This window comes from Drosophila santomea, chromosome 3L, assembly GCF_016746245.2.
Source record: "Drosophila santomea strain STO CAGO 1482 chromosome 3L, Prin_Dsan_1.1, whole genome shotgun sequence".
In the NCBI taxonomy this organism is placed as follows: domain Eukaryota; kingdom Metazoa; phylum Arthropoda; class Insecta; order Diptera; family Drosophilidae; genus Drosophila; species Drosophila santomea.
In genome coordinates, this window is record NC_053018.2 from 1,144,140 (window position 1) to 1,171,052 (window position 26,913).

The 26,913-nt window shown below is 45.1% G+C and overlaps 2 protein-coding genes across 4 annotated transcripts in view; one reads left to right on the plus strand and one right to left on the minus strand.

The window, feature by feature from the left end:
• The window catches only part of LOC120449721 (JNK-interacting protein 1), a 147,401-nt gene that overhangs the window by 83,766 nt on the left and 36,722 nt on the right, over window positions 1-26,913 (plus strand). The window lies entirely within an intron of this gene.
• The window catches only part of LOC120449714 (protein bric-a-brac 2), a 28,082-nt gene continuing 12,878 nt past the window's right edge, over window positions 11,710-26,913 (minus strand). For 2 of the 3 annotated variants that reach the window (XM_039632333.2, XM_039632334.2), the window contains exons 3-5: window positions 15,116-15,194; window positions 14,618-15,048; window positions 11,710-14,201 (exon numbers count right to left, since the gene is read on the minus strand). In XM_039632333.2, the coding sequence (XP_039488267.1) occupies window positions 13,248-14,201; window positions 14,618-15,048; window positions 15,116-15,194 (1,464 nt within the window). In that variant the 3' untranslated portion in view covers window positions 11,710-13,247. The remainder of the gene's footprint in view (window positions 14,202-14,617; window positions 15,049-15,115; window positions 15,195-26,913) is intronic. The other variant, XM_039632335.2, reaches the window with a different exon arrangement.

Below are 26,913 nucleotides of genomic sequence, written 5' to 3' on the forward strand. Positions count from 1 at the left end.
GCTGAATTTGAAGTTTTTTATTCCCCTGCCAAGTGCTCTAAATTGCATTTAATTGCATCTTTCTCGCATTGTGTAACTGCACTATAATCTGCCAAAGTGCTTTAACTTCAGCGTTTTCAGATAATGAAAATACTTTGAACAATGGACAAGAAAGTGCTGATCCTGCAAAGAATATTTCCATACCGATCTTGCAGTTACTTTAATTACGAACATAAAATCTTCTACCCTCTTTAATATTTGAAAACCGTTTTTTGCCTTTTCAATCTGCCGCAAAAACATTTTTTACTCACTGACAGATAATAATTATTTTAATCTGCGCCAACATAATTATTTAATAATCCCCTCACACACTGATTACATGAGGCCTTCAAAATCATAGCTTTTGAGTGCTCCTTTTTGGAGTTTCTGCAATTTAAATCTACTGCTAGTCGAATAAGAAACTTCATGGCAATTGCGGCTAATGCGGCATGCAAAACAGTACCAGTAGCAGAAGCAGTAGCAGTTTTCAAGATAACTCACGACGAGTCTCTCGGATGAGTTTGAGTTTTGCAGGCAGCGGTGTCCAACTCACAGACTCGCATGCACAAATATATATTTTCATAAAAGTTATTTTTTGCCGATACTCTGCTGACAAGGGGTATGTTTCGTTTATTACCGCTTTGGGCAAAACGAAGTGTCAATGATATGGAATTAGCCACACAAGCTCTTTGATCTTTAGATATCATTTGATGATTTGCTGGCACGAACAAACAAATGCGTTTGAATATTTTATCTCTGGATATTTACTAGGGTATTTGCGTGGAGCCTTTTATCTCAGCTGGCCTTTTGTTTTATTTTCTCTCGACTCCGCTTTCGTCTTCGTTTTTTGTTAAGCTGCAAATCGCGGCAATCGTTAAGATCACGAAAAACAATTCAAAATTAATGGTAATAAGCAGTTTGCCAGGCGAAGGCCTCGGCAACGGACTCTTCCAGCGAAATTACTGCGTACAACAGAAGCCGTCTGGCAAGGGGCCGCTCCCCAGGTTCCTCGGTTGTCCAGGCTCCCCAGCTTCCTCGGGCTCCTCGATCTCCCCGAGATCCCCCCTTCAAAGAGCAAACCAAACAGTAGTCCCAGTCTGGGATGTTGGGGCGTTCCACTCGCCGGCCTGGGACTCAAAGCCTCGGATGCCCCATGCTCCATGCTCCATGCTCCATGCCCCATACCCCATGCCACATGCCCGATTCTCGGATCGTTGATCGATGGATGCTGCTGGCGTCTTTTCGTTTTTGTTAGAGGAGCCAAAGAAGCAGCAATCAGACGTTATTTTCAGCATCGAAATTATTATAATATATTATTATTAACGGCTGCCGTGTTTTTGCCAGCCCGCTTGTTATAATTGTTGGCTAGTTAGGCGCACATAAGGAGGGAGGTCTCTGAACCCACCGCCTGGGATCTCAACCTTATAAGCTCGGCTTTCAAATTACCAGAATGTTTACGAAAGTATTATGTTCGCACTTTTCTTGATGCTCCTTGCTGAGCTAAAAGTGGGTCTCAAAAAAGCCTGTTTCCTTACTTTGTAAAGAGTTGCTGAGGCAGCGTGTCTTAAAATTAAGTTAATAAAACTATTTTTACGCAAGCTGAGGCACTCGACGGAATGGGAGAGACGCCGTCCATTTGAAACTGGCATATTTGTTTTCCCTGATGGGCGTTTTGAATAAATGAATTTGCAGCGACAAAGCTCTTGCGCTAAAAGCCTGACGTGAAGGAGTCGCCAAGTAAAGAGCAGCTGCCACAAAAATACTACATATATATGTGTGCAAAAGTGGGAAAAAAACGGTGGCACCAGAAAAGGACGCTGCCAGCTCGTGTGTTATTTTTTCCAGCTCTCCTTTTCCCACTTGCCACTGTGTCCAGTGCCCAGTGTCCAATGTCCAGAGTCCAGAGTCCGAGGCACTCGAAGGGTGGACAGACACGCACTAGAATCGCCCCAAGGCCCGGTCACTACTCTACACCAATCGAAGCTCGCCGCCATGATGGCTCAAACCCATTCCGCTCCTTGGCCAGCAGCTCCTATGTTTGCCTTGTCCTTGCATTTTCTTTTTGTATACATTTTTTAGTTGGCACACGTTTTTGTTTTATTCGCTACCGTGGAGGAGGTCCGACGCATGCCTGGACCTCCAGTTGCGGCCCAACCCCGGCTTTATATCAATGTCTGAGCTGCCATGTTGTAAGTTATGCTGGAAAAGAACCAAAAAAAATGAGAAAAAAAAGCGATGGCAAGGCAAAGAAATACATGCAGGCCTAGAAAATTGTTTTCGGCCCTCTGTGTCTCTGCGTGTGTGCGAACGCATCAAGGCAAATTCACATTGAAAGCTGCAGCGTTCCGTGAAATGCTTTACGGCTTTCCCACATCCACATCCACTTCCTCATCCACATCCGCATCCCCTGGCCGGGATTCGGAGTGCTCCTCGAGCGCATTTGTGACACCTCTGCAAAGAGAGCAGCTACGGCAGCCGAGCAAATGGATTTTTATGGATTGACATGGGACCAGGCCAAGGTAATTGGGTGCACTACGCACCCAAACTCCTAGTACCCAGCTTTCTAGACCAATTTCTGCAGGTACAGTGCTAGATTTCTTTCAGTGCAAGCTCTAAGCAAGGCTGAGTAAAAGCCTACTTAATTGCACAGCTGCTGGGGGAGGGGACTCAGGGGTTGGATGTCCTGTAAAGTGCTGGCCAAAGGCGCTGCTAATATGATATTAGCCAAGAAGATGGGCAACGGGGAACGCATTTAATTGCAGCTCACACGATGCATTTTTTACGTTTTTCTCCTAGCCCCTAGCCCCGAAAAATGCTTCTCAGAAAGCCAAAAAAGGTGCACTGTAATGGCCAAGCTCAAAACTGAAAACTAGTTTACGGACATATTAAGTTATTGCACAAAGCCAAGAGAAGCGAGTAATGACGCTGAAAGTGCTGCCGAAAAATTAAAATTTATTGGACGGATAATGAGCTCGTTTTATAGGAAGTACTTATCGAGTAGCTTGTCGAGCTATTAAATATTTATGTTTTAACAAGGTACATAAAATGGGCATGAATGTTTAACAACTTATGGGTAAATAATATATGTTTCCCATTAAACATATTACTTAATGGCATGACTACAATGAAGTTAATGTATTTATATCTTCAAGGTGGTTAAAGAAGGGAACTAGTTGTGGTGCCAAGTTAAAATGATGGGTTGGTAAACTATTTTTTTAAGGAAATCCAAATACTTGAACCTTATTCGCTTTTATGCGCTTAGGGGAAGAGGATAAATCAGAAGCCTCTTATTCCACATTCGATCATCCTGCGAGCATCTTTGCCACATATTTCAGCTTATCGGAATCATGAAATATTGAAAGAACCAAGACATATGGCAAACATGGATGCCAAATGAAAGCAAATCCCCACCAGGGGTTGGCCAGTGGGCGGGATGGGAGGTTTTGGAAAAAGAAGGTCCAATGAACGTGACGAACAGGCAACTAAAACAATTGGGAAAGGAGGAGAAATGCTAACTAAAGCTGGCAATTTATATATGCGCTCGTATATAGCGAGACGTGTCCGCCTCAGTGCTTAAATTTATTTATGCAAAAAAAAAAAAAAAAAAAAATGGGGAGAAATGGGAAAAAATCCGAGGGAAACCAGTGGCGTCTGGTCAGGTGCAAGATATATTGTAATTACTTGCAGTGCTCAATGAAATTTATGCAAAGCCAAATCAATTTCAATAACGAAAAAAACCTGGTGCGGTCCCTATATCCCTATGTCAGTCGCAGCACCGCTGGTTATCCTGCAGCTCTAATTAGACAACGCCCCATCAAGGATGTGGCTGATGTATTCCTCTCGGAATAAAGTGGGAATACAGTGGGTGGGGCGCGTAATGCATCAATGCTTTTGGTGGGCGGAAGGAGCAGAAGCAAAGGAGGTGGCAGATCCTTTGGCTGCCTGCGCAGAAAAGTGCGCCGTCTTTTTCGCACGTCCTCGCAGTTGACTGGCCAGCTGCAGGATCCCCTTCCCCTTTCCACTTCCCACAGTTTCCATACGGACTCTGGTCGGCAATTTAGTTTCGTGGTTTCCGTCAACTTCTTCTTTGCTGTACATAGGCCTCCCTCTTTTTCGCCATTCCCTCCGGAGCCTTCATCTTGTCAAATGCGGGCCGCCTTTGCCGGCGCCGAAAGTTTCGAGAGCCACGCCTAACGCGTACATATATATAAACCCCCCAATTTCCACCGAACAACAGCCAGATGCACCCACTCCGCCTTGCATTTTCGTGCAATTTTCGTTTGGCCAAAAATGCATTTTCCTCCAGCCTGCAGTCGTCGCATAGACTAAGGGCGAATATTTCAAAGCCAGGACTCGTTTATCCTGGATGCCCTGGATGTGCCTGGTGCCAGTGCCTGGTTTCTATGCCTCTGCCTGTGCGTGGTGCTTGTGCCTATGTGGCATCGACTGGACCCTGTTCCTGGTTACGTTTCTAATTAAATTTTATTTTATGCCACCATTTCGGCGCCTTCCACCCGTCTGAAAATTTATAGCACTGCACTTGGCTGCGCTCTGCCTCCGACATTCGAGCTCCTACTTCCTGGCGCTAGTCACCGAAATCCTAGTGCCGATTTCCGAGTGCCCAGTGACGAGTTGTCCTCCTCGATTTTCGGGGCACAGGAGGACATTCCCTTTTAGTTAAGAACGCGTTCGGTGTGCGAAATTTCGCCTGATTGCTCTTTGATGAAAACTCAATTATTGCCCGTAGTGCGTAGGACATGCGATTCTCCGGCTCCATTCCACCTCCGGTCCGTTCCTCCAGTCCTCTCTAGTCCTCTCCAGTTTGGCCATGTCCCGGCTTAAGTAACGCTAGTCTGCCGCATCCTGCTTTGAGTCTGGTCCTCGTTTCAGTCCAGGTCCTCCTCCTGCTCGTCCTGCTCCTCGTGCTCCTCCTGCTAATTGAAACGCAGCCGAATCTGATGCATCTGACGCCACCCGTCATCGATCAGAGAACTAATGACAGGAGAAGGTAGATGTGTAGGTCCTTTGAATAGTAATACCTCTGCTATTAATATTTCGATATATGAATAAATGTCATTAAACCAAAAGCAATCATACTATATCATGCCAAATGAGTATACTTCATTTTAGATAAAGTAGAGTATAAACATGTATTATAAATGCAAGCATTCAATGTGTTTTATATTAATTTACAATAATTTACAATCTTATTTCTTTGATATTTTCGATAAATTATTTATAATAATATATGTTTTATGTTTACCATCTCGACATGACCTCGAGTGTAAGAGAAGTAAATGACGAGGGGTCTTGGGTGTTCGTCCCCTAGTTAGCATTGTAATCTTATGCGAGCTGCAGAGCCAGCGGCTTTTGGCATTTCCTTAATGAGTCTAAGGTGATATGACGAACGAATGATTGATTTTTTCCTCTGCGAATCCGTTGGTCGTTTTCTAGGCTCAGTTTTCGCTTTCCCACCCGCTGCCCACCCACTGCATTTTCCTTTTCCCGATTTCTTTTGCCATACATTTCGATTTGCCCCACACACATACATGGGGAGATGATTGCAGTGGATACATGGGGAAAACTGGCCAGCATCATCAGCGCCGCCATGTTCGTTTTTAGTTTGCTTTCCCCCTTGGACTTTTCCCGATTTTCCGCCCCCAAAGTTCGAGGCTCCAGAATCCAGAACCAGAATCCAGGATCCCGGCTCCTTTGCTCCTCTCTCTCGTCCATACATAGTTTTCTCTATTGAACATTTTACATATTAGAAATTTCGCAAATGGGAGAGTATGCCTATGCCCCCCTGTTTTTCCCCATTTTCCGCCGCCCGCCCCCTGCCTTTTGCATGCAAAAAGTTATGTGCCCATCAGGGCAAAGGGGCAGGGGGCGGGGGTGTGGTCCACAGAGGGTTTGTAACGCACACGCATACGAGTTTAAATTTCGGCGTCGTCATAGCCGACGAGCCGCAGCCGGAGAACCGGAGAACCGGGTACGGCGTACGGAGTCCAGAGCACCGTAGTTTCGAGTCCGGAGTTTGCGGCCATAGAAATAGGAACACAGGGCCCAACGTCATTTCTATTTCTCTGTCGTGGCCAGCGTCGTCAGCAGTGGCCTGAACCACCCAGCCACCCAACCATCCAACTACCCAACCCACTGTTCCACCCATCACCCACCACCCACTTTTCCCTTTTGCCTGGCGTTGCGTTATTGTTGTTTTTGTCGTGGGCATCGGTGCGGCTTTTGATGCTCCAGTGTGTGTGTGTGCGGTATGTGTTTAACTGCTGCATTCGCAGCGACTGAGGAGCACAGGACCTGCTCCAACTCCCTCCCCTTCCTCTCTCTCTTGAGGAACCGCAGCAGGAACAGCAGCACCCACGCCCAGTCATTCCATTTATGCGTGGTATATTGATAAAAGGCACTGGGAATAAAGGCGGGTATTGAAGCAAGATGGAACTCTGTAGGTAGATTATATTCAGTAGCTTTTAATTAAATGGTTTATAATATTGGTGCTTATAAAGTCATGTTAGAGTAAATCGCTTACTAAATAGTACTCACATTGAATATTCATATTGAACTATAACATTTACTTGAGTTGTAATACATTTTATTTATAATTACCAAGGCTTATAATAGCCAATAAACCTAATAAGTTGAAGACAAACTGCTAATGTATTGAACTTAACCGATGTCAATTATTTTAATCACCATTTATAAATCGCGGCAATTTCGCTTGGCATTAGATTAACAATTTTTTATATAAAGCAATCAAGTGTATATGAGCTAATTTCATTCCATTGTCGTCGCTCGTGTGTTTATAGTAATTATTATTTATGACTGCTTATTTATTGGCCAGCCATTTCTGCCAGTGCAACGCAGCAAAAGGCAACAAAAAAGCAGTCGCCAGTGTCGCCAATCGTCGTCGTCGCCGCTCCTCCTTCGCCTTTCATTTCATCCGACGACGGTCCTCCGACGGTCCTCCGGATTCTGGGCTCTGGATTCTGGATTCTGCTGCTGCTCGCACTTTTGGCTAAGCCATCGCTGCCGTTTGATGCGGCACCCACACATGTGCGAATACATAGAATCACGGCCTAAACAACGACGAGGACGAAGCGAGGACCTCCTCGTCCAGTGCCACCCAGCCATCCAGCCATCCAACCACCCAGCCACTCCTCCGCAGAATCTTGCTGTGGCTGGAGCTGGAGCTGAAGCTCCGGCCATTGTATGCATGCATATTAAATTCAATCGAATGTATTCTCTCCACTCGATGCGATGCGATGCGGTGCTGTGCTTCTTCCTCGAACTTCCTCCTTTTTTACAGCACAGCGCTCCACTCGGCGTATACGTAACGTAGCGATACCGAGCCGAACGAAAGCAAACGTTACGTATCCGTCGCACATTCGTTAGGAACAGGAATAGGAATAGGAATAGGAATAGGAATATAGGAATAGGCGGAGTTATCAACGTTTTCAAGTTATAATAAAAATGCAACACATTTTACAGACATGCCACTATGTATACGATGTGTGAGTGTATGCGGCGGTGTATGGTGTGTGGTGTGTGCTGGATGGTGTGTGGTGTGCATACATACATATCTGGGTATCCTTCCTGGTATTCCCCAACACCCCCCACCCCCCGTGGTCTGTGCCTTTGCTCTGGCTACTTTCCATAGATTTTTTCCTTCGTTATTGGTTTCGAGTGGCGCAACATATTCTTTTTTTGTCATTCTGCATGTTGTATATACAACAGACTTGGTACTATTTTTTTTCCATTTTTATTCAGCGCTCTTGTTGTTGTTTTTTGGAGCGATTTTTATTATTTTTCAATGCTCAAAACTCGACGTCGCATAAAACTTGTGTTTCTGCTGCTGCAGGATCCCCTGGCCCCGTCCTGTGAAAGTCCTTTGCCAAGGACCAACGTCCGCTGCTCGTTACAGAGTTTCCATTTCGCGCTGAGAGCGAGACATTTTGCTAATGCATTGATTAAAATTGAATTTTTAATTAAAATATTGCAGCTGGTTGGGGCGACTCCTCCCGAGTGCCGAGTCTGCTGAGTGCACATAAGTTTTTTTTTGATTTGTGCACTTGTATTTTTTGCCATGTTTTTCCTTTTTTTTTTATTTTGTTTAAGCAGCTCAGAGGATTAGTTTAAAGCTTGGGCACACACACACACACAAGCAAGGCATCTCGGAATTTAAAGCGTGCCAGAAAGATTTATGCTGGGCATTTCACTTTCGATCTGCCATCTCAGTCCAAATAAATCACAAGCAATTATGCAAGCCAAGCATCCTTGAGGAATTTTCACACTTTCACACGTCGCCACAAAGCCAAGTCGAGCAATCCAATCCCTGGCGTGCCATCTCCAGACTTTGTCCGTCTGCTCGTCCTCCGTCCAGAGTCCAATGTCCAGAGTCGGGTGTCTAGTGCCCAGTGTCCTGTGTCCGATGACCAGAAAGCCAAAGCCACAAGTGCATTATACCAGCATAAATCTCTCAATTGCTTTCTTATGCAGTTCGAGGAAAATGCATGTTTACACAAAATATTTTCTTTGCATTTATTCGGCCTGAAAAATGTTGCTGTTTTCGTAGGCCGAGGGACGCACACGCAAGAAGGGCGACGAGGTGGACAATGGCCAGCATAAGTGAGCTAATAAATGTACAGAAAATTTCGACAGCAAACATTTACTTAAGCAAGCGGCAATCGAGAATGGAAAAGGGGGGCGCAGGGGAAAGTTGAGACGTTCGGCAGAAATGAATGACTAAGTGCCTCTACACTGAAAGATATAATTGCAGAAATGTCGCAGTATCTTGGCCTCAATTCTTGATAGTCAAACTGCCACGGGAAACTGTTTATAAACTGTGTATATAGTTATATGCTAAGGGAAATGTGATGGTGTTGAAGGGCAATATGCTACTTCTTTATAAATATGATACTATATTGATATACTTTTTAGTAATATGATATTTTTCCCTGTGCATTTGTGCACGTAGTGTGTGTGTGTGTTGCTTGTGTGTGAGTGGTGTCAAGCCACAAACACCTTTTGCGTAAAATAAAGCAATCAAGCAAATAATGTTGCCACATTACACTATCAACAGCTTCAGCTTCCTGCTTCCTTGACGCAAACCCCACCCACACAGACACACACACACATACGCACTCAAGGAGCAGGGGAAGTCGTGGGAGAGGGGGGAAAGGAGAAAGGAGAAAGTAGCCACTCACAAGCTGGGAAAATTCTTGAATAGCTCACACAGACACACGCACTCAGGCATTCAGGACAAAATGGCTCTGCAGACTAAAGTAAAATTGAAACAACCTTGAGGAATGCCGGAGCAAACACACACACACACACACGCTGTGGCAAACACCCACAAGCACACACACAGCACAGCACAGACACAGTTGCAGACTGAGAGGCAAAAGTGTCTGGCAAAATGTCTCGACTCCTGAATTCCCCCAAAGCCCCACTCCTCGCCCCTGCTTTTCCTGTCTCTGTGACCGACTCAGTGGAAGTCAAGGCTTTGAGCCAACGACGACAAGGTTGTCCTTGTTGAGTAGCAGGATAAGGAAGGAGTTCTGCCCCTCAGCCATGTCCTCCTCCTTCTCAGCCTTCCCTTGCGTCGCATCCCCTTGCAATTGCACTTTCGCTTTTGGCCTGGCCAAAACTGCACATGCTACTACTGCTGTGCCATATTTAACAAATTATCTGTAATTTCTCGAGAGCAGGCAACACCAACTTGGGGCTGCAAGCCGACTCAACTCCACTCCACTCCACTTCACTCCACTTTAGTTTGGCTGCTCTGAACTTCATCTTCCCGCAGAGCGTGGGCCAACTGCCAGGTCACAGGCATTCCCCAGCCATTAACCCATTGCGAGTGGCAGGATTCATCACAAGCTAGAGAAGGATCTGTATTATCTTCGTTGATATAGTTCTGAAAATATCTGTTCATAATTCCAAATACTTCACTTTCCAAACTGGCCAGGAAGTAATACTATTTTGCTCCAAAAAATGGTGCCATTTGAGCCACAAGTCCCTGCAAATCCAGGACCTCAACGGGTTAAGGCGGCGCCAAACCACTTGTCAAGATGGCTAACGGCAGAGTGGCTGCTAACTGTTGCAGGGAGTCGAGTGGGCGAGGGGTTTCGAAAGGAAAGGAGAGGAAAGGATATGGAAGGCAAGGAATGGAAAGGCAGCCAGCAACCGGCAAACCAACCAGCCAGGATTTTGGGCTACAAGCAGCCGCAAATGCTTAACTTCAGACACATCCAGAGGAGGAGGGGCTACGAGGAGCCAGAAGTGAGGAGCTGGGGATCAAGGACGAGGACGAGGGCGAGGACGAGGGTGAGGAATAGAAGCAAGACAGACAGCAGGCGGCAACCACAGGCGAATTGCTGGCAAGGACGAAGCGAAGGCAGCTGCCGTGGCTGGAAGGAAGTTGTTTGTGGCTCGCATTCAAGGCTGTCCGAGAACGAGGACGAGGACGAGAATGAGACCCAGAACGAGACGAGTCGAGACGGGACGAGACTCGACCCTTTGGCTCTCCTGTTGCTCCTCTGCAGCCCCTGCAGCCCCAGTGGCCCCTGCCCCATTGCCCATTGCCCATTGCCCGACCACCAAGTGGGATTGTGTGGGTGTCTCACAAGATGAAAGCCACTTGCCATTCAGGACCAGTCGAGCGGCTGCCTTGCTCGTTGGCTCCGCCACACTGGCAGAAAAGTTGCTGCTCAAAGGGAGTTATATCTCACTTTCCTCTACGCTCAAAATTGGTGCAGTTACTCTGGTTTGAACAATTGAAAAGTAGCTAAATGCCAGAACTACTTGGATTGTAGCAATGAAACCTCTTTGGTAAACCTACTTCGAGTTTCTCTCAGTGCCGGCTTTGCTTGCTGCCCAAAGGGTGGCCAGAAACAGAAACAGACACAGAAACGCCAACTGCTCCGGAATGACCTTGAGCATTGCCACTGTGGTGTATTGTAGCTTGTTCCTGCTGCGGACGGAGTTTGGGAGCCCGTTTATCTGCAGTCCGCTTTTAAGGATGCCCGGGATGCTCGGCATGTTTCCGGGGGAGCAAAGCAGCAAAGGAGCAAATGAGCGGGGAGCGAGGAGCGAGGAGCAAAGTCATGAGTCCTGCGAGCAGACCGAGTTTTGCATCAAGTGCAAAGTGATGTGTTAAGCTGTTAAGTGCCAAAGTAATTGTTTTCTTTCACCGACAACAGCAGCAGCAGCAGCAACAACAAAGGGCGGCCATGACGTCGCTTTCACTTGCCACTTGACCTTGAAAGTCGCCTGTGTGTGCGTACGAGTGTGTGTGTGTGTGTGTGTGTGAGGGGGATGAAGTAGGCATTGTTGCGGAGTCGTTCGGCCCCAAGTTGCACTTGCTTCGAGGGGCATTAAGTGAATTATGTCTTCGCAATTGGGGCCAGCAGTCGGCTGCCAGGGAAATGCATTTCCCCGAGGGAAGGGGAAGGGGTAAGGTCGAATTAAGTGCCTCAAAGTGCCGGCAAAGTCTTTCCCTTTCATTTCGTCAACTACAAATTGGGCAAAGAGTGTCCTTGCTCCTTCTTCGCATATGCATTCAGCCAATTTATGGCTATATATTCCATTACCTTTTTAAGTTTATGAAAGAAAGCTTGGCTTGTAGGTATACTTTCCCATCAGCTTTCTCCATTTCACCCATAAATAAAACATCACAAGTGGTTAGTTGACATTTAGCTTTTCGATTCGCTTTTATTTTCTTTCTCTGTTTATTGTTGTATAATTTACGGATTAACTAAACTCAAGAATGCCTCGCGCATCTCTAGGGGTAGGTAATAATTATAATAATAATAATAATCGTAATAATAGTTGTAATAATAATAGTTCACCCACGCAGTTCGGACAATACATATGCATATGCATATATCTGACAGTCGAGTGTGTGCCGTGTGCGTTGGTATTGTGTATCTGTGTGGTTGTTTACATAAAATTAGCACAAATTTAATGTGATGCTGCCTGCGTTGTTTGCCCATTCGTTCATTTACAATGCGATTACCATAGAAGAAGTGCTGCGAAGGGCTTTTTGGGGTAAGTCTAAGATTAAGTCGAAGCCTAAAGCTATGGAAATTTGTACATTATTTACAGTTACAGTTACAGTTACAGTTACATTTGGAAATACCATTAATATAAGTTTATGTACGTGCGTGGTATGCACCTCTATCTGTGTGGCTTTATGTATCTAAAGTATTGCGTACATATATGTTATGTATGTATGTATGTATGTATATATATAAGGTGGTGATTACCGACCGGATTTGACAACATTCAGTGTTTTGTATTTGAGGGCTATTCTAGGGTTAAGCTACATTTAAGAAATGCACAAGTCTCTAATCGTAACTTTTATGTTTACGTTTATTGTTAATCGTAATCCTATTTAATTATTATTATTTTCGCGTGGCAAAAAAAGGCAATCAACGCAACGAGTTCTCTCGAAATAAATAAGACAAAGTACGAGATCCTATCCTTACAGGAAAGTTCCGAAGTATGTGTGTGTGTGTTTTGTGTGTGTGTTTGGTGTTTTGGGGTGTGCTTTAATAATAGGTTAATACTTGATACCTCCCTCGATACACTCTAAAACTAGCCTAGGCATAAAAACCAGTTAGCAACTTCAACTAAGCACTAAACACTAAACACTAAAAACGTTGGGGTTCAAGTAGCAGTCCAAATATGTTTGTGGGTCTATGGTTTTTCTCCTTTGGGCTCAGGGTGGTTGCTTTTCCTTTTCCTTTTCCGATTTGGATTTGGGCCAAGTTTTCTGGGGCAAGTAATCTTTGGACTGTTTGGGCTATTTCTTGGGAAAAATAAATCGCATTTGCTGGGTGTTAGCGGCGTTGATTGATGTCATTAGAGTGAAATGTTCACTATTATTCCACCTTTTCACTATTTCTCGATAAGATAACGTGTACTTTATTTTATCAGTCACATTTTATATGAGCTGTTGGGCTTCCTACACAATTTTAGTTTCTTTTCCTATTTTATAAGTGTTTTTTCACACAACAAAATCGCATGTAATGCTACGTATCTGCTTTATGAAATACATTTTGCACATAAAAAAATTGAAATTGCTAGACCTTCAGTCCCGAAATCATAACTACTTACTCTTATCCAAGATTACTTAGCACCCCTCATCATATCATTTATTTGGTTACCTAATAACTGCCCCACCCCAGCGTGTGCGCTGCCACGCCCCTGCCCAGGATTCAATCCTCGTGCGGCAGTTCGGTGGCATGCTGCTGCTCCAGCTTGATCTTCATCAGGGGCGATTCCCGGATGGCGCCAGGAGGTGCATAGGCGGCCGCCGCAGCGGCTGCACTGGCGTCGGGATTGGCAAAGAGTTCACTCATGTCCTGGCCGGGTCCCGGGAAGAAGTCCTCGAAGCGCGGACTCTTGTTCACCGACTTCTGGAGCAGGCCGTTGGCGAAGGCCTCCAGGTCGATGCCGGCGGGCAGGCTCTCCAGGAAGCGCTTGTTGTAGGCACTCGCCTGATGTTTGGCATAGTGGGCGGCGGAGTACGGCGAGGCGGCTCCGGGTCTTTGGCTGGCGGTCAGGGATTTGGCGCTCCCAGAGCCGGAACTCGATCCCCGCGACTGGCTGCCATACTGGCGGGACAGCTCCCTCTCCCGCTCGCGCTCCCGATCGCGTTCCCGTTCGCGGGACAGCTCGCGGGCATAGGACGCGGCACTGTTCGGCGCTGCGCCACCACTTCCTCCGCCGGATCCGCGGGAGGGCATCACGTTCAGACCGGGAAGACCCATCAAGCCCAGGGCACTGAGGTCGGGCAGGTTCTCCGAACCCCTCCGCTCCCCGCCCTGCTGCTGGTGCTTGGCCGCCGCCGCTGCCACGGCCGCCGCTGCGGATACCTGATCCTCGATCTCGGAGCGCTGCAGATAGGCCGGCGACTTGTACATGTTCATGGACTGGGCGTGGGGCGACTGCTGCTGGTGGTGCGAGGGCTGCTGCTGGTGGTGCGCCTGCTGCTGGTGGTGCTGCTGCTGTTGCTGCTGCTGCGAGAGGATCTGCCTTCGCAGCGTCTCCGTCATGGAACTCAGCGGACTGCCCGCGTCCGGCGGAGCCAGTGCAGCATTCTGGGCCGCCAGCTTCGCGGCCGCAGCACTATGATAGCCATTTGTGGTGGTGCCTCCGCCGATGTAGGTCTGCAAGTAGCAAGGAAAAGAGGGGAGAGGCAAAAATAGTGGGTTAGAATCGAATAATGCTGGGCACACGATATAAGCTATTTGAATTGAAATAAGAAAACAATGCAAATAAACAAAATAGTGGGTTACAATCGGATCAGCCAGAAATTGCTAGCAATAATAGCTTATGCACTGAAATCAGACCTTGGCGCCTCTAAAATAATATAATAACACATTTGTTTACGCAAAGCAAATTCCACCTGGCTATTCATTCTTGCGATTGGGAAATGTTTATTATTATGAAGTTAATTCAAACAGCATTTCATAGTCTTATAAAAAGACTGCCAAGGAAATTCGCCACTACAATAAGTAGGCTGATCTCTTCAATACCAAGGATACATATATATAGTTAATATATAATATTGAGAAGTACTTACACCATGGGCCTGTCCATTGGCGTACTGGTGGGCGCTCATGTCCTCCTTGATCTCGCGATAGTCGCGGAACACCACCGCCTTGATCACGCTCCTGATGAGCTCCTCTGGCCACATGCCCAGCAGGATCCTCTGCGGACGACCGCGGGCCTTTGGACGCGGATCAGCGCCGCCATCCAGGGAGGGACCGAGCATGTTGTGCACCCGATTGGCGTACAGGACGAAGGTGGGATAGGGTATGTCGAACTTGCGGGCGGCCTGCGAGAGGGAGAGACCCTCCTTGAGGACACTGAAGATGGCCTCGGCCATGGCCTCGGGTCGCCAGGACTTCAGTGGGCCTCGCTCGCGGAACCTGAGCTGCTGCACCAGGTTCTGCTGATTGGTGTTCCAGCACTTCTGCCACATGGACTGCAGCTGGTACTGGTAGCTGTCTGCTGGAAGACACGTCACGCGGACATTATGAAAAGGCTGCAATGGAATCGGCTTAGAGCTGGAACTTACCCGCCACAGAAGCTGCTCCAGTTGCCGCAGCTGCCGCTCCCATCCAGCCACCGTGGCCTCCACTCTCGATCATCTTGGCCTGCAAAGAGGGATTCAAATGGAACAGAGTTAGTCGGGCTATTAGGCACTGATATATACTATATAGTCTTAAGGTTGATAATCATCCACAGTGCTGGAAGTTGCAATGGCAAAATATTCCACAGCCATAACCTTTTGCATTTCCTACTTCCTACTTTTAAATAATTAGCCAACTTTGCATAGCAGTAGCTTGTATCTTGCGAGTCGGCAAAGAAAACCCGGCCGAATCGCTAGTTTTTTCCACCTCGGCTCACTTTGGGCCCTGTGACATTTGCACACGAATTGTGGCTGGCCGTAAAAGTTTATGATTGCCATAAATGTGGCGTTTGCATTTTCGTATGCAAAAGGAGTTGCGGGGCGGGGCGGGGTGGGGAGTTGCCATCGAAGGCAAATTGGTATACAAAGTGGGGCCATCCCGACCCCATTGTCTTGGCGGCTTTTTTTTAACGGCCCAAAGGCTTTGACTCGGCTTCACCTAGCGAGTAGTGCACAAAAAGCCATTTATTTATTGCCGTTATTAGGAATTCAGGGGAATCCGCTGTGCCGCCTAATTGAGCCCGCCTTTAACCCTTTCGGTTTCGGCCTCACTAATCAGTGGCTGCGGCCGAAAGCGTTGGCCATCTAGGGGTTAACCGGGAGCTGGCCAACACTAAAGTCCAAATGAAGAGAATCCCCATTTTATTTCGCCTTTTTTCAGGTTTTTTTCTGTTTTTTTTTTCTGCTCTGGCGTTCACTCCGCGGAGGCATAGGAAAAGTTAAATTGATGCACGTTTCGTGCCTCCGAAACTGCTGCTCTGGCCATAAAGCCTTCCTTTTGGCCAGCTTGCCGGCTTGCCAGTTGGCCAGTAGCTGGCCACGCCCCCTCTGCGCACGTAGCCATGCATTTTATATGCAGGGGCGTAATACAAATTATGTGCAGCGAGCATGGGCAGAGCAAAAAAAACTATATACACACATAGGTAGAAAAAGATGAAGTGCAAAACAAAGCGGTGGAAAAAATGCAGCGCATAAAGTGAACATATAATGCAAGTCTTAAATATTTGAGGAGTAGGCGCCGAAGAACCGAACTGAACAGCGAACAGCGAACACCGAACACTAAACTGGAAAAACTCCACACTGTGGCTGCCAAGGAAAAGGTCATAAAACGTATGAATAATTGAAATTGAAAAGTCGGAAGCGTTTTTTACATTTTTACATTTTTACTGGCAGTTTTACTGTGGCCGTAAGTGTAACAAATGCGGCCGTGCTGCAAACAAAATGGCGCTAAAAATGCTATTTTATGTAAAACACTTTGTTAATGACGCCACCGCTTTTGTTTTTAGGGTGTGGGCTGACTTATGGCGGTCAGTGTGGGCGGTGAGTGTGGGATAACTGATATGAATTGAATAAGAAATTTATTAGATTTACACTATAATTGTATGTGTTTATTCATACATGACTTTCATTATGCAAAATCCCCTTAGTTAGAAAACCTGATTACATTGTTGCGCAGTAATCTAATATTTTCTTACAATGTATGGATCGTAAAGTGCCCCTTCTACGGCATTTGGCGGGGATTAGTCAACCCCCTGTCAGCCATTCATGCAACTCATATAATAAAATATTACGAGCGCTGCTCGAAAATGTTTAATTAATTAAATTTCCAATTCCCCTTGGCTGGCAACAACAAATGGCATTCCCCTTACTCCCCTTTCCCCCTTGAAAGCCCCACCCCTCCTTCGCGGCGCCACTGGCTCAACAAAAACAAATTTGAAGTGTGCGCGCATTCAACTTTCTTTCAACTCATTTAATTTAATTTGCGGCGCTGCCGCTGCTGCTGCTGCTTCTTCTTCCGTTGCTTGTTCTTGTTCTTCTTCTTCTTCTGCTACTTCTACTGCCTCCCCTTGCTCTTCCTCTTGCCAATTACTCATCGTGTGCACGCCCCATTCACATAATAATTTATTTAATTAACTTTTCCGCTGCTACAAATTTCTATAAAAATTTATTGATTTTTGTTTGGCCCCAAGAAAATATTTTTCGTGCCCCAACGCTTTCAATACTTTTTTATTTGCCACCCACACTTGGATATCTCACTATATACATACATACATATATATACATATGTATATATTTGTGTATATGGATTGCTATAACTTTGTGTGTGTCTGTTGGCAATAAAATATAAATTTATAACACGCCCTCACACTCGCATTGCCATCAATCCGAATGCATAGACTAACCCCTTCCGCCCCCCGCCTTTCAACAGCCTTCAAGTTTTCACTACATCGCGGGTTAACCCTCAACCCCCCATTACCCCCACTATCCCCACTGCCCCCCCTCCCGCGACTGTAATACCCCTTGGATTCTAATGCAATTTTAATTTTATTTTTCAAGCGCGCACATAAACTCAGCAACCGCCCCCGCCCCCGCCCGCTGGAAAAGCACTAAAACTACACCACTTTTCCCATTTCCCGGCCATGTCCTTTATCCTTAACCCCCCCTTACCTCCCTTCCCCCCCTCACACTCCTGCTCGCCTTACAACTTTTGCTGTAGTGCTGCTCCTCCTGCCGTTTTTGCCGTGTATATTTCTTATATTATATAACACTTTATTTATTATTCATTTTCGATTCGTGTTCCACCGTGGTGGCGTCTCAAGTTTGTTATTTCTCTTGTCTGCAACTTGCTCACCACAAAACCCCCCCACATCCCCCCATTTCCGTACCCCGCCCTTAACCCTCGAAAGCCCCGTGCGTCACAACTAGCAGGAACTGTGCGATTTCCTCGCTTTCCTCCGCTTTGTGGGGCAGCTTTTACTTTTCCTGGGCGCCTGGTCGCTTTTAGCCTTCACTATTACTACTGCCAAATAGTTTTCTCTCTCTGGCGCTCGCTTTTCCGCACTTCCGCATTGCCACTCTCCGTTTGGCTCTCGTTCATTCACTTATCTCTGCTTCCCAGCCAGGCTCACGCATGCCACCCACTTTTCCGACCACTTTTCCGACCACCCATTTTCCCGGCAACCTTGTCTCTTGAAACACATACTGCTGGAAATTATACCCAAAATCGAGCCTTCTCTTCAGAATGTTTTGTTTATACTCTACATAGTAGAATGAATTTCTCGTCATTTGCACAATTGGTGTGGTATTTCTCTCGGTGTAACCGCACCTTGTTTCTGCTCTGCTGTTCTGCTGCCCGATGCCATTCATTAATTTTCTAAGACACCGAGAATAATTCATTTAAGAGCAAAGACCCCGGAGACTACAATTATCGGTGCTCCGGACTGACACTTTTCATCGGGGATCCGCGAATCGATTTGCATTTTTATAAATCCCTTCTCCCTGCCCCCGAATTTCTAATGACCGCGAAAAACAGGACACCCAGCTCAGGTTCAGGTTCCTTGGCTCCTTGTTGCCTCTTTGCCTTTTTTGCCTGCCGCAAGACAAAAGCAAAAACATCGACGGCGGCGGCAACTAAATATTTAATAGTATTTTATTGCACGAATTTCACATAAAATATGCATATTGGCCCAATGCATTATTCATGCGAATAATGTGGAAAACACATTTCGCGAGGCGGGGAAAGCTACTGTCTCTGTGTGAGTGTGTGTGTGTGTGGAGTACATAGATACTTCTTGGGTACGGTATCTGGTTTCTTTGCATGCATACATACATGGCGGAATATAGGAGTATAGGAATAGCAATATAATGAAATGCAAGAGGGCCAAACAACAATAAACAATTGCAAGTCCAAGGAATTGTAGGGCCACAATAATTGTAGCAATCATAAAAGCCAAGTGCGAGTGCATGAAGCTCGCTGCCACTTCAAATCCCCCGCTGAAAGTTGGGAGCAACTACTACAACTCGCCACACAACAATGGCAACAATAATTTAAATGTAATAAATAATTATACGCCAAGTGTTGAGTGCAACGTGCATTGAGGTGTGTCAAGTTGCCGACTGACTAGCCAACTGCCAGCGAAACAGCAAAACAGCAAAACAGCAAAACAGCAGAACAGCAGAAATGGCTATAAAACATTCAAATGGGCCGCCGACTTCTTTGCGACCCTCGAACTCGAAACTGCCGCGATCTGAGGCACCCTTCGACCCCCCTGTTCACCGCCACCCCTGGCGTTGCCCTCGTTGCTGACCCCTCCCAAAAAGCTGTCTTGCTCGGCTGTCCTGCGAACTCGGACTTTGCGAGGGTCCAGTTCTGGCAGAGATGCCCGCGTGACACGATTGCCATCCATACTCTAAAAGTATATCCCTAACTCTGGTCTTGCATCATATATAACTTCATTTATGCATTTAAATCAGGCAGTAAAAACTCTTGTAAGCAAGTGTAGCTGTTTTTTCAATGGTAGTTCAACCCACACTACCAGTTCTAAGGACCTGCGGGTTGTGTTCATGTGTTTTGGCTGGCATTTGTGGGCAGTTCGACCCTGGCTTTTGCCGTATTTACTTGAGCTTTGGCCGACATTGTTATGGTTGTGCAGTTGTCGAGCAATTGTGAGTTCTGCACTCGTTGCTCATGTAATTTCTGTTGGCTGGCAACGGTGTTGGCCAGGTAAAAATTAACCTCTTGCAAATAGTAATTTATTGTTTTTAGCATAGCGGATAATGAGGCTACGTCGCCAGAACATCTTCTCCCCGCCGCTCCCCGAAGCCAGCACATTGTTGGCTGGCTGGATGTAAAGGATATATAGTGGATGTAGTGGATGTAAAGTAATGACCTGCGACTGGACGTGGAGCCTTGCGTGTCCTTTGAGCTGATTGAAAGCGCGCTTTCACTGGAGCAGAGCGGAGGGGGTGGTAAGGAAAGTAAGGGTGGTGAGGCTCTGAGGAGAAAGTCTACAAAGTGTTAAAACGGCTGCACACAGTCATTAAATATTAAACTTGTATAAGCTGGCCAGACTAGAGCGGAAAAGCGGGAAACACGCCTCTGCCATCATCATCAGAAGCCGGCGAGGAGAAGAAAGGCTCTGGCTGGGTAATTATTCATGGGCGCGCAAATCTCGCAAGTTTAAATAAAAAGAAAAGAGAAGCCAGGAAGCGAAAATCCGACTCCGGTCAAGCGCTCGAATGTATGCTACGCTTTCGTTTCTCAATCGAATGGCTCAGGGGCAAAAACTGCGGCCACTGCAACGGCAACGGCAAATGCATCTGAAATGCTGCTCCAAAACGGGCCAAAAGGGTTGGGTGACGGGGGATGGGGAGGGTGTATCCTGAAACGCACTGCAAAGCCTTGAAATAATATTTAATATTTAGAGAGACATAAATATTAAATGAGTGCAAAGCTATGCAAAAAGGTAGCACAACTTTTGCAACCTCGCAACTCGCCATTCGGCCATATAAAGCTAGAATTACAGCTAACATTCCGCCATTATTTTGCGAGGTGTGTGGGGTATGATGGGCTGCTGAAGGTGGTGGAAGGGTGTGACTGAATGATTGTGTTAATTAGTCGTATTTAGTTACTAAAGGGGTTATTTAAAACCATTAATTTATGAATTACATTTAAGCCTTCCAAACTCAAATACCCCTTATATGTACGTATTCAAATTGAAAGAAGAAAGCTTCCTGCACCATTGCTTTCGTAATTCTTTGTGGGGTATTTCCGCGTCGATCATTTGCCTCAGCTTCTTTTGCTTTGAGGCGGAAAACTGCAACTATTTTGCAGCCGTGGCACGCTTTTCTTTGCTCTTGGGCCGCAGTTTTTCCATTTGATACTTTGGGGAGTCGGGCAGAGGGCCTCCTCCTTCACCTCCTCCGCCTCCACCCCCGCCATCCCCCTGGCTTTTCCTGCTTTCCGAACTCTGAGCCGCGTCGAACATCGCCGGCGCATACGAAGTCTTATGAAATATGCACGGCCTGTGTAATTTCTTATTTAAAATGCCATTAAATTTTTTGAATAGCATAGAGAGGCGCTGCGCCGCCCACTGTCTAAAAACAGCGCAGCCTGCACTCGGGCACCGGGGTCCTGGGCAAATAGAGGCCCGTGGACCCCCGAAACCCCCTTAACCCCCTTAACCCTCTTAGCCCCCTCCATGCCAAACGTACATGTGTGTGTGTGTGGGGGCCCAGGTTAGACAAATATGGTTTGGTCTGGGCTTTGGCTGCTGTTTGAGTTGCAGGCCATGGGGGAGTAGAGTCGAGTCGAGTCGGATCGCTCCAAAACGAAACTCAAATGAACTCAGCTGAAAGCGGGGCGAGTGGAGAAGACTGGAGCTGCGAGTCCAAAGTCGGGCAACTTTTAAAATGCATATTTGATTGTTTTTTCTACGATCCCCCAAATGGGGCTGCCAAAGGGTGGCGCCTACGGAAGGCCAGAGCTCCGGAGGCATGTAGGTGTAATTAATACAAATCGGGGATAGAAACCAATCGGAGTGGGGCCTCATTAGGGTCCAGTGGACAGAAGTCCAGCCTGCCTGGACTTCTAAATCTTTCATGAGGTGCACTTCAAACACGAGCTGATGCATTAAGTGCATATAAAAAGCATATAAATAAAATCCTAATCATTTTACAGACTATATATTCGATTTAGAGAGCTTAGTGTCAGTTGGGGAGTAAATACTATTTATTTATTCGGCTTTTTTTCTGGCAGTGCAGCTAACTCCTCTCCATTTATATTATTCCAACTTATTTCTAATGCCCTTTTCCGTTGACCTGTCAAACGTTCGTCCACTGCAAATGCATTTGTATCCGCATCTGTGCTTGTATCTCTAACTGTATCTCTACCTGTATCTGAATCTGGAAACGTACCTGCAAATGTATCTGCAACTGGCGCTGCGGCGATTGTTTTCATATTCAATTCTGTATCTAAATCCGTGCAGCTGCGAGTGTGTGGGCAACACCTTTATTAGTCAGCCATAATATTGATTTAGTCGAGCGCTGTCTGCTCAAGATAATTGTTATAGTCGAGGACTATGTGTGTGTGTGTGTGTTTGTGTGTGCACTCGAGACCATTACATATGTAAATACACACACACACAGACATAGACACGCAGGCACACGCAAGCAAACAAGGAGCAGCTGAGATTGCAGTTGCAATTGATTTGCAATTGCAGTCTGCGGACGGCGAAAATAATTCGCAACACACACGGATTAAATTTGCATTAGGACCTCTGGCAATTAGCGGATCTCCACTCCACTCCACACCACTCCACTGCACTCCATTCTACGGAGAATCCAATCGGAGAAGCGGAGGCTTTGACTCGGGCTTAGCACACAGGCTTAAGTCGGCGCATCCTTTGTTGGATCAGCCCACAAATGCCAGGAGCATCTAGCCAGATATCCAGATATAAGGATATTCGGACCTACTCAGAGGCACTCTTTCATGGAACCTCGTGATTATCCGCTGTGAGGGAAATACATATATAATCATTTCTGAACTCCAATAATGCCCACTCGCACATCTCGGATTTGCTTTTCAATTGTTTTTTAGGGGGAAAATGGGGGGTTTGGAAAGCCAAAGTAGTGTGTAGTGTTCGGCTCGCAAAAAGCTGCGTCACTTTTATTTGTTTCGCTTGAAGTGCAGGAAATTGTCTGTAGCCCATTTAAAAATAAACAACAATAAAATAAATAATTAAGAAATACGCTTTCTGCGTTTAATTATAAACAAAACGGCAGTGGCGGCCACATTGTTGTGAAATGAATTTGCTCGCTAAGGAAAGGCAGCGCTGCGAAAATGAAATAATAAAACGGGCATTACATAAACGCTCGAAATAAATATTAAACGCCAGTGTATTTGAATTTAAGTGAATCATTTTCAATGGCAGCAGCAGCCAAAAGAAGCAGCATTTTTCGGAGGCAACACGCGCAACGCAAATTAATAAAATAAATAACTGCCAAACTAGATTTTTATTTATTTGCGGTATTTATTTTTGGCCTCGCTGGCAGAAATAAATCAAACTGGACGCGAATCCGAACGTAAAACTTTCGATTGCACTGAGAGAAATAATTGGCTAGTGATTGGATTAAGAAAACATACTCTCATTCATGTGCAGGAAAATCAAATATCAGAACTAAACACTTTCATATTTCTGTTGCTAAGTAACCATTAAATATTTTTAAAAATGTAAAATATTTTTCTGAGTGCACCAACAGATTTCCCAAGTATGCCCTCCGTTTGGGGGCGTGGCAGGCCGCATAGTTGGCTTTAGAAATTTACACGATTCCCATTGTCGAAATGCGTGGCCGAGCATTTTAGCAGTCGCGCCTGCGATGTTTGCTCTTTGAATATCCGTTTTATTTGTGTTTTGATGTGTATTTATATATTTTTATTTATTTAACATCGTTTTTTCAACAAGCGCCCAAAAACGCTTCCCGATTGTTTTTAGTATCTGATTTTTTATTTACTTTTAATGAGTCGCCCGCCGCGCGGAAATTTCGGATGCTGCCGCGGCTCACTAAAAGTTTTCCTTATTTATGTGTGGTTGGTTACTGAATAGATAGATGAAATTCAAATATTCAAATGGATCGCAGGAAGTGGGCCGATTTCAATTGGCCTGCCTTTTGTCTTTTCCATTCCCCCGCTTGCCAAGATGTCTTACGTTTATTTTCCTTATAAAGTTGTGTATTTTTACGGCACGCAAATGACTGACAATGAAAGCGTCAAAGGCGGCCGGCAGTTAAGTTGGCTGTAAAAGCGATAAAAAGAATAATGCTTATAAACTCGACCCAGCTTAACCCTTAGCTGGTGCTCGGGGGCGCAGGCAGTTACCTTTCTAGAGGGTACTCTCCCCGTCGAGCTCTTGCGCTCGAATAAAACAAATGGGAACTCTGACTTATCTGCAGTTCGCAGCTTCCAGTAATATATTTAAATTTATCTTCGTATCTTTATATCTTTGTATATTTGTATCTCTGTATCTTTGTATCTTCGTCTTCGTCTGCGTTTGACTGCCACATTCACATTCGAAATTGACTTATTAATTAATTTATGCAGACACGTTTTAGTTTTATTATTATTAAATTCGTGTAATTTGCTCTGAGGAGTACCTCTTAACCTCGGGTTGGGCATTTTGGACCACCTGTTGGCAGGTGGATTAGGCGACGATTCCGACAGATTACGAGGTAACTCATAGTCCAAGTCGATCGCAGTGACTGGGTTTATCACTTTGTTTCACAAGAAACTTTTGTGCTGCCATTGGATTATGTCTTTTCTGGCCATTGGGCATAAATTATTCGAATTAGTGTTTTTCTTTTCGTTTATATTGAGATATTCGCTTGTTTCCCTACTTTTTGTGCGAGTATTTATTTTTGTAGGCTCATCGGACAATGTTTGTGATTTGATTTGATTTGATTTTATGTGGGCCTATGTGACTATGTGAGCGTTCGGAATTTAAATAAATTAAATTTTATTAGTTAAAATTGACGAGAAATATGCCGCGCTCAATGGCAATAACAAACAAGATAGTTTTGATTAATAAATGCGCCATCCACGAGTTTGCTGTATACATCCATGTGTACATCCATGAGTTTATGATGTAGCCAGCTGGCCAAGATGGATTTTATTATGATGGCGTTGGCTTCGGGGAGGTTCGTTCTTTGATATTGCGTACAAAACACATTTTGTATACACTTTTATTTTTTTATTATTACGATGGACTGTGTGTGTGTGTTTATTATTGTCGCGTCACGCGGCCCCCAAAACACCAAAACCGCCAAAAAGAGTGGGGCAAACAAGGGTTAAGCCGTTCAGGGTTCGGGGCTCCAACTATTGTTCAGCTACATTATTTTCCAAAGGGGCTTTCGTGCAGACAATTGAAATGCTTTCATTTAGCCTTTTAAATGATGATGTTGTCTTGGATGAGGAGCTCGTTTTTGGTATTTCGGTTTTTTGGAGCTCATTAGGTCGCTGGCCCCCGGAGAGTTGTATAATTAGCTGCCCAAAAGAGCCGTTTTTGAGTCTTTAATCGTAAATAGTTCCTAGAGCGAATCCATCAGAGTACGAGTGGTACGAGTATTTGATTTTTCACTCGACAGCCGCCACACGCCGCCTGATAGTCACTAATAAAAGTGAAAAAAACAGAAAAAATCTAAAATAAAACTCCAAGATCGCTGGCCACGGGCGAAATGTATTAAAATTAAATTCAAACATTTGGTCACCGAGTGTCGATTCTTTTTGTTATTTTTTCCCCAGCGTTTTTATAACATTTGCGCATGCGCAAACTGCCAAACTGCCAAACGAGCAAATTAATAATTAATGCAAATAAACACACAAAGCGACACAAAACGACAAAAAACGAGCTGCTAAAAACGCGCAAAACAACAGCAACGCCAACGGATTCGCACAAAAGAAGATACAAAATCAGAACGCACGTGTAACAGAGCTTTGATTAATAAAGTAACCATTTAAATAAATATTATTAATAACGCCACTTTCGGTGGCTATAAATAAGATTCGAATACGAGGCAACGTTCGATTGGTTTTGGTATATAAATCTCAATGGCAAACTGGAATATTGGGGATTGGTAGATTGGGGGATTGAGGAGGGAAATGCTTTAAAGGAGATTGTAAAGCATATAGAAACGACTTTTCATCCATTTCCGCTGCACCCTGCAAATGGAAATGGGAATGGAAATGGTAGCGGGCTTGGGAAAGCGGGAAATGGCTAAGGGAAATGCCAGCGAAGTAAAAACCCCACCGTCACGATGACAAAGGTGAAAAATACCTTGTGGCTTACAATAAAACTATATAATTACGAATGTGGCCCAACTGACCGACGAAAATACTGAAACAGAAACAAAAACAGAAACACATTCGAGGCGAATGGAAATGGAAAATACATGCGATATGCGATGGGTGGAGAGGGGAGTCTCTAAGAAAAGCCATTAATTAAAACTATAAAAAATTACACGATCATATTTTATTGTATCCACCCCCACCTCCACCTCCACCCGCCACTCAGACACTCAAACACTCGCTTCGGATTTTTTTCTTTAACATTTTATATTTTAATTGCCGGCTTGCCAGCGCGGGAGTCATCAACGTAAAAGTTTTCCCACTTTTTATTATTATTTAAATTTCTGTGTAATTACAGCGAGGATTGTCGTTCCTTTGTCTTCGCTTTATGCATATGCGATTAAGTATATTGTATTCTTTTTTTTATATTTTTTTTAAAGGGGCGGAATCCAAGGGGGAGTGGCAGTTTTAATGACCATGGCAGGCGTTGGCTTTTGATTGACATGAGCGCCTGTTCCGCGGGACAGTCGTGTAATTTATATATGTATTTATTAGTTTGCCGTTGCCACACTTAATTGTTGGATTCAATTGAACTTTTTTACAATTCACCAGCGAATTAATTACAATTTATGACTAATTACATGCAAGACGACTGACCAGGTGCCTAATTAGAAGCCTTTCGGGGAACAGTAATCACAAGTTTGGTAGCTCTGCCATTTGAACTGATTATCTAGCTGGAAATGGTTTCTTTCCAACTACACAGTCTTGTTCAAAATATCAGATAAGTGCAATTTGTTACGAATGCACAACTCCGAATCGAACTCAATTCCATTCGCACTTTATCTGACAAATTTATTATATCATAATTCACGGCCTGAGTCATTCGGCTTCTGAGCCAAGAACGCCACTCCCCAGCAAACAAACAACAGCAAACAGCCCAAAATTATCACTAATAAACCAATTTCATTATAATCTGGTGACATGAATCAGCCGCAGCATCATTTGCAAATGAGAAAATGTTGAATGTTAAATGTAAAACTGAAAACCCAAAACGAAAAACACAAAA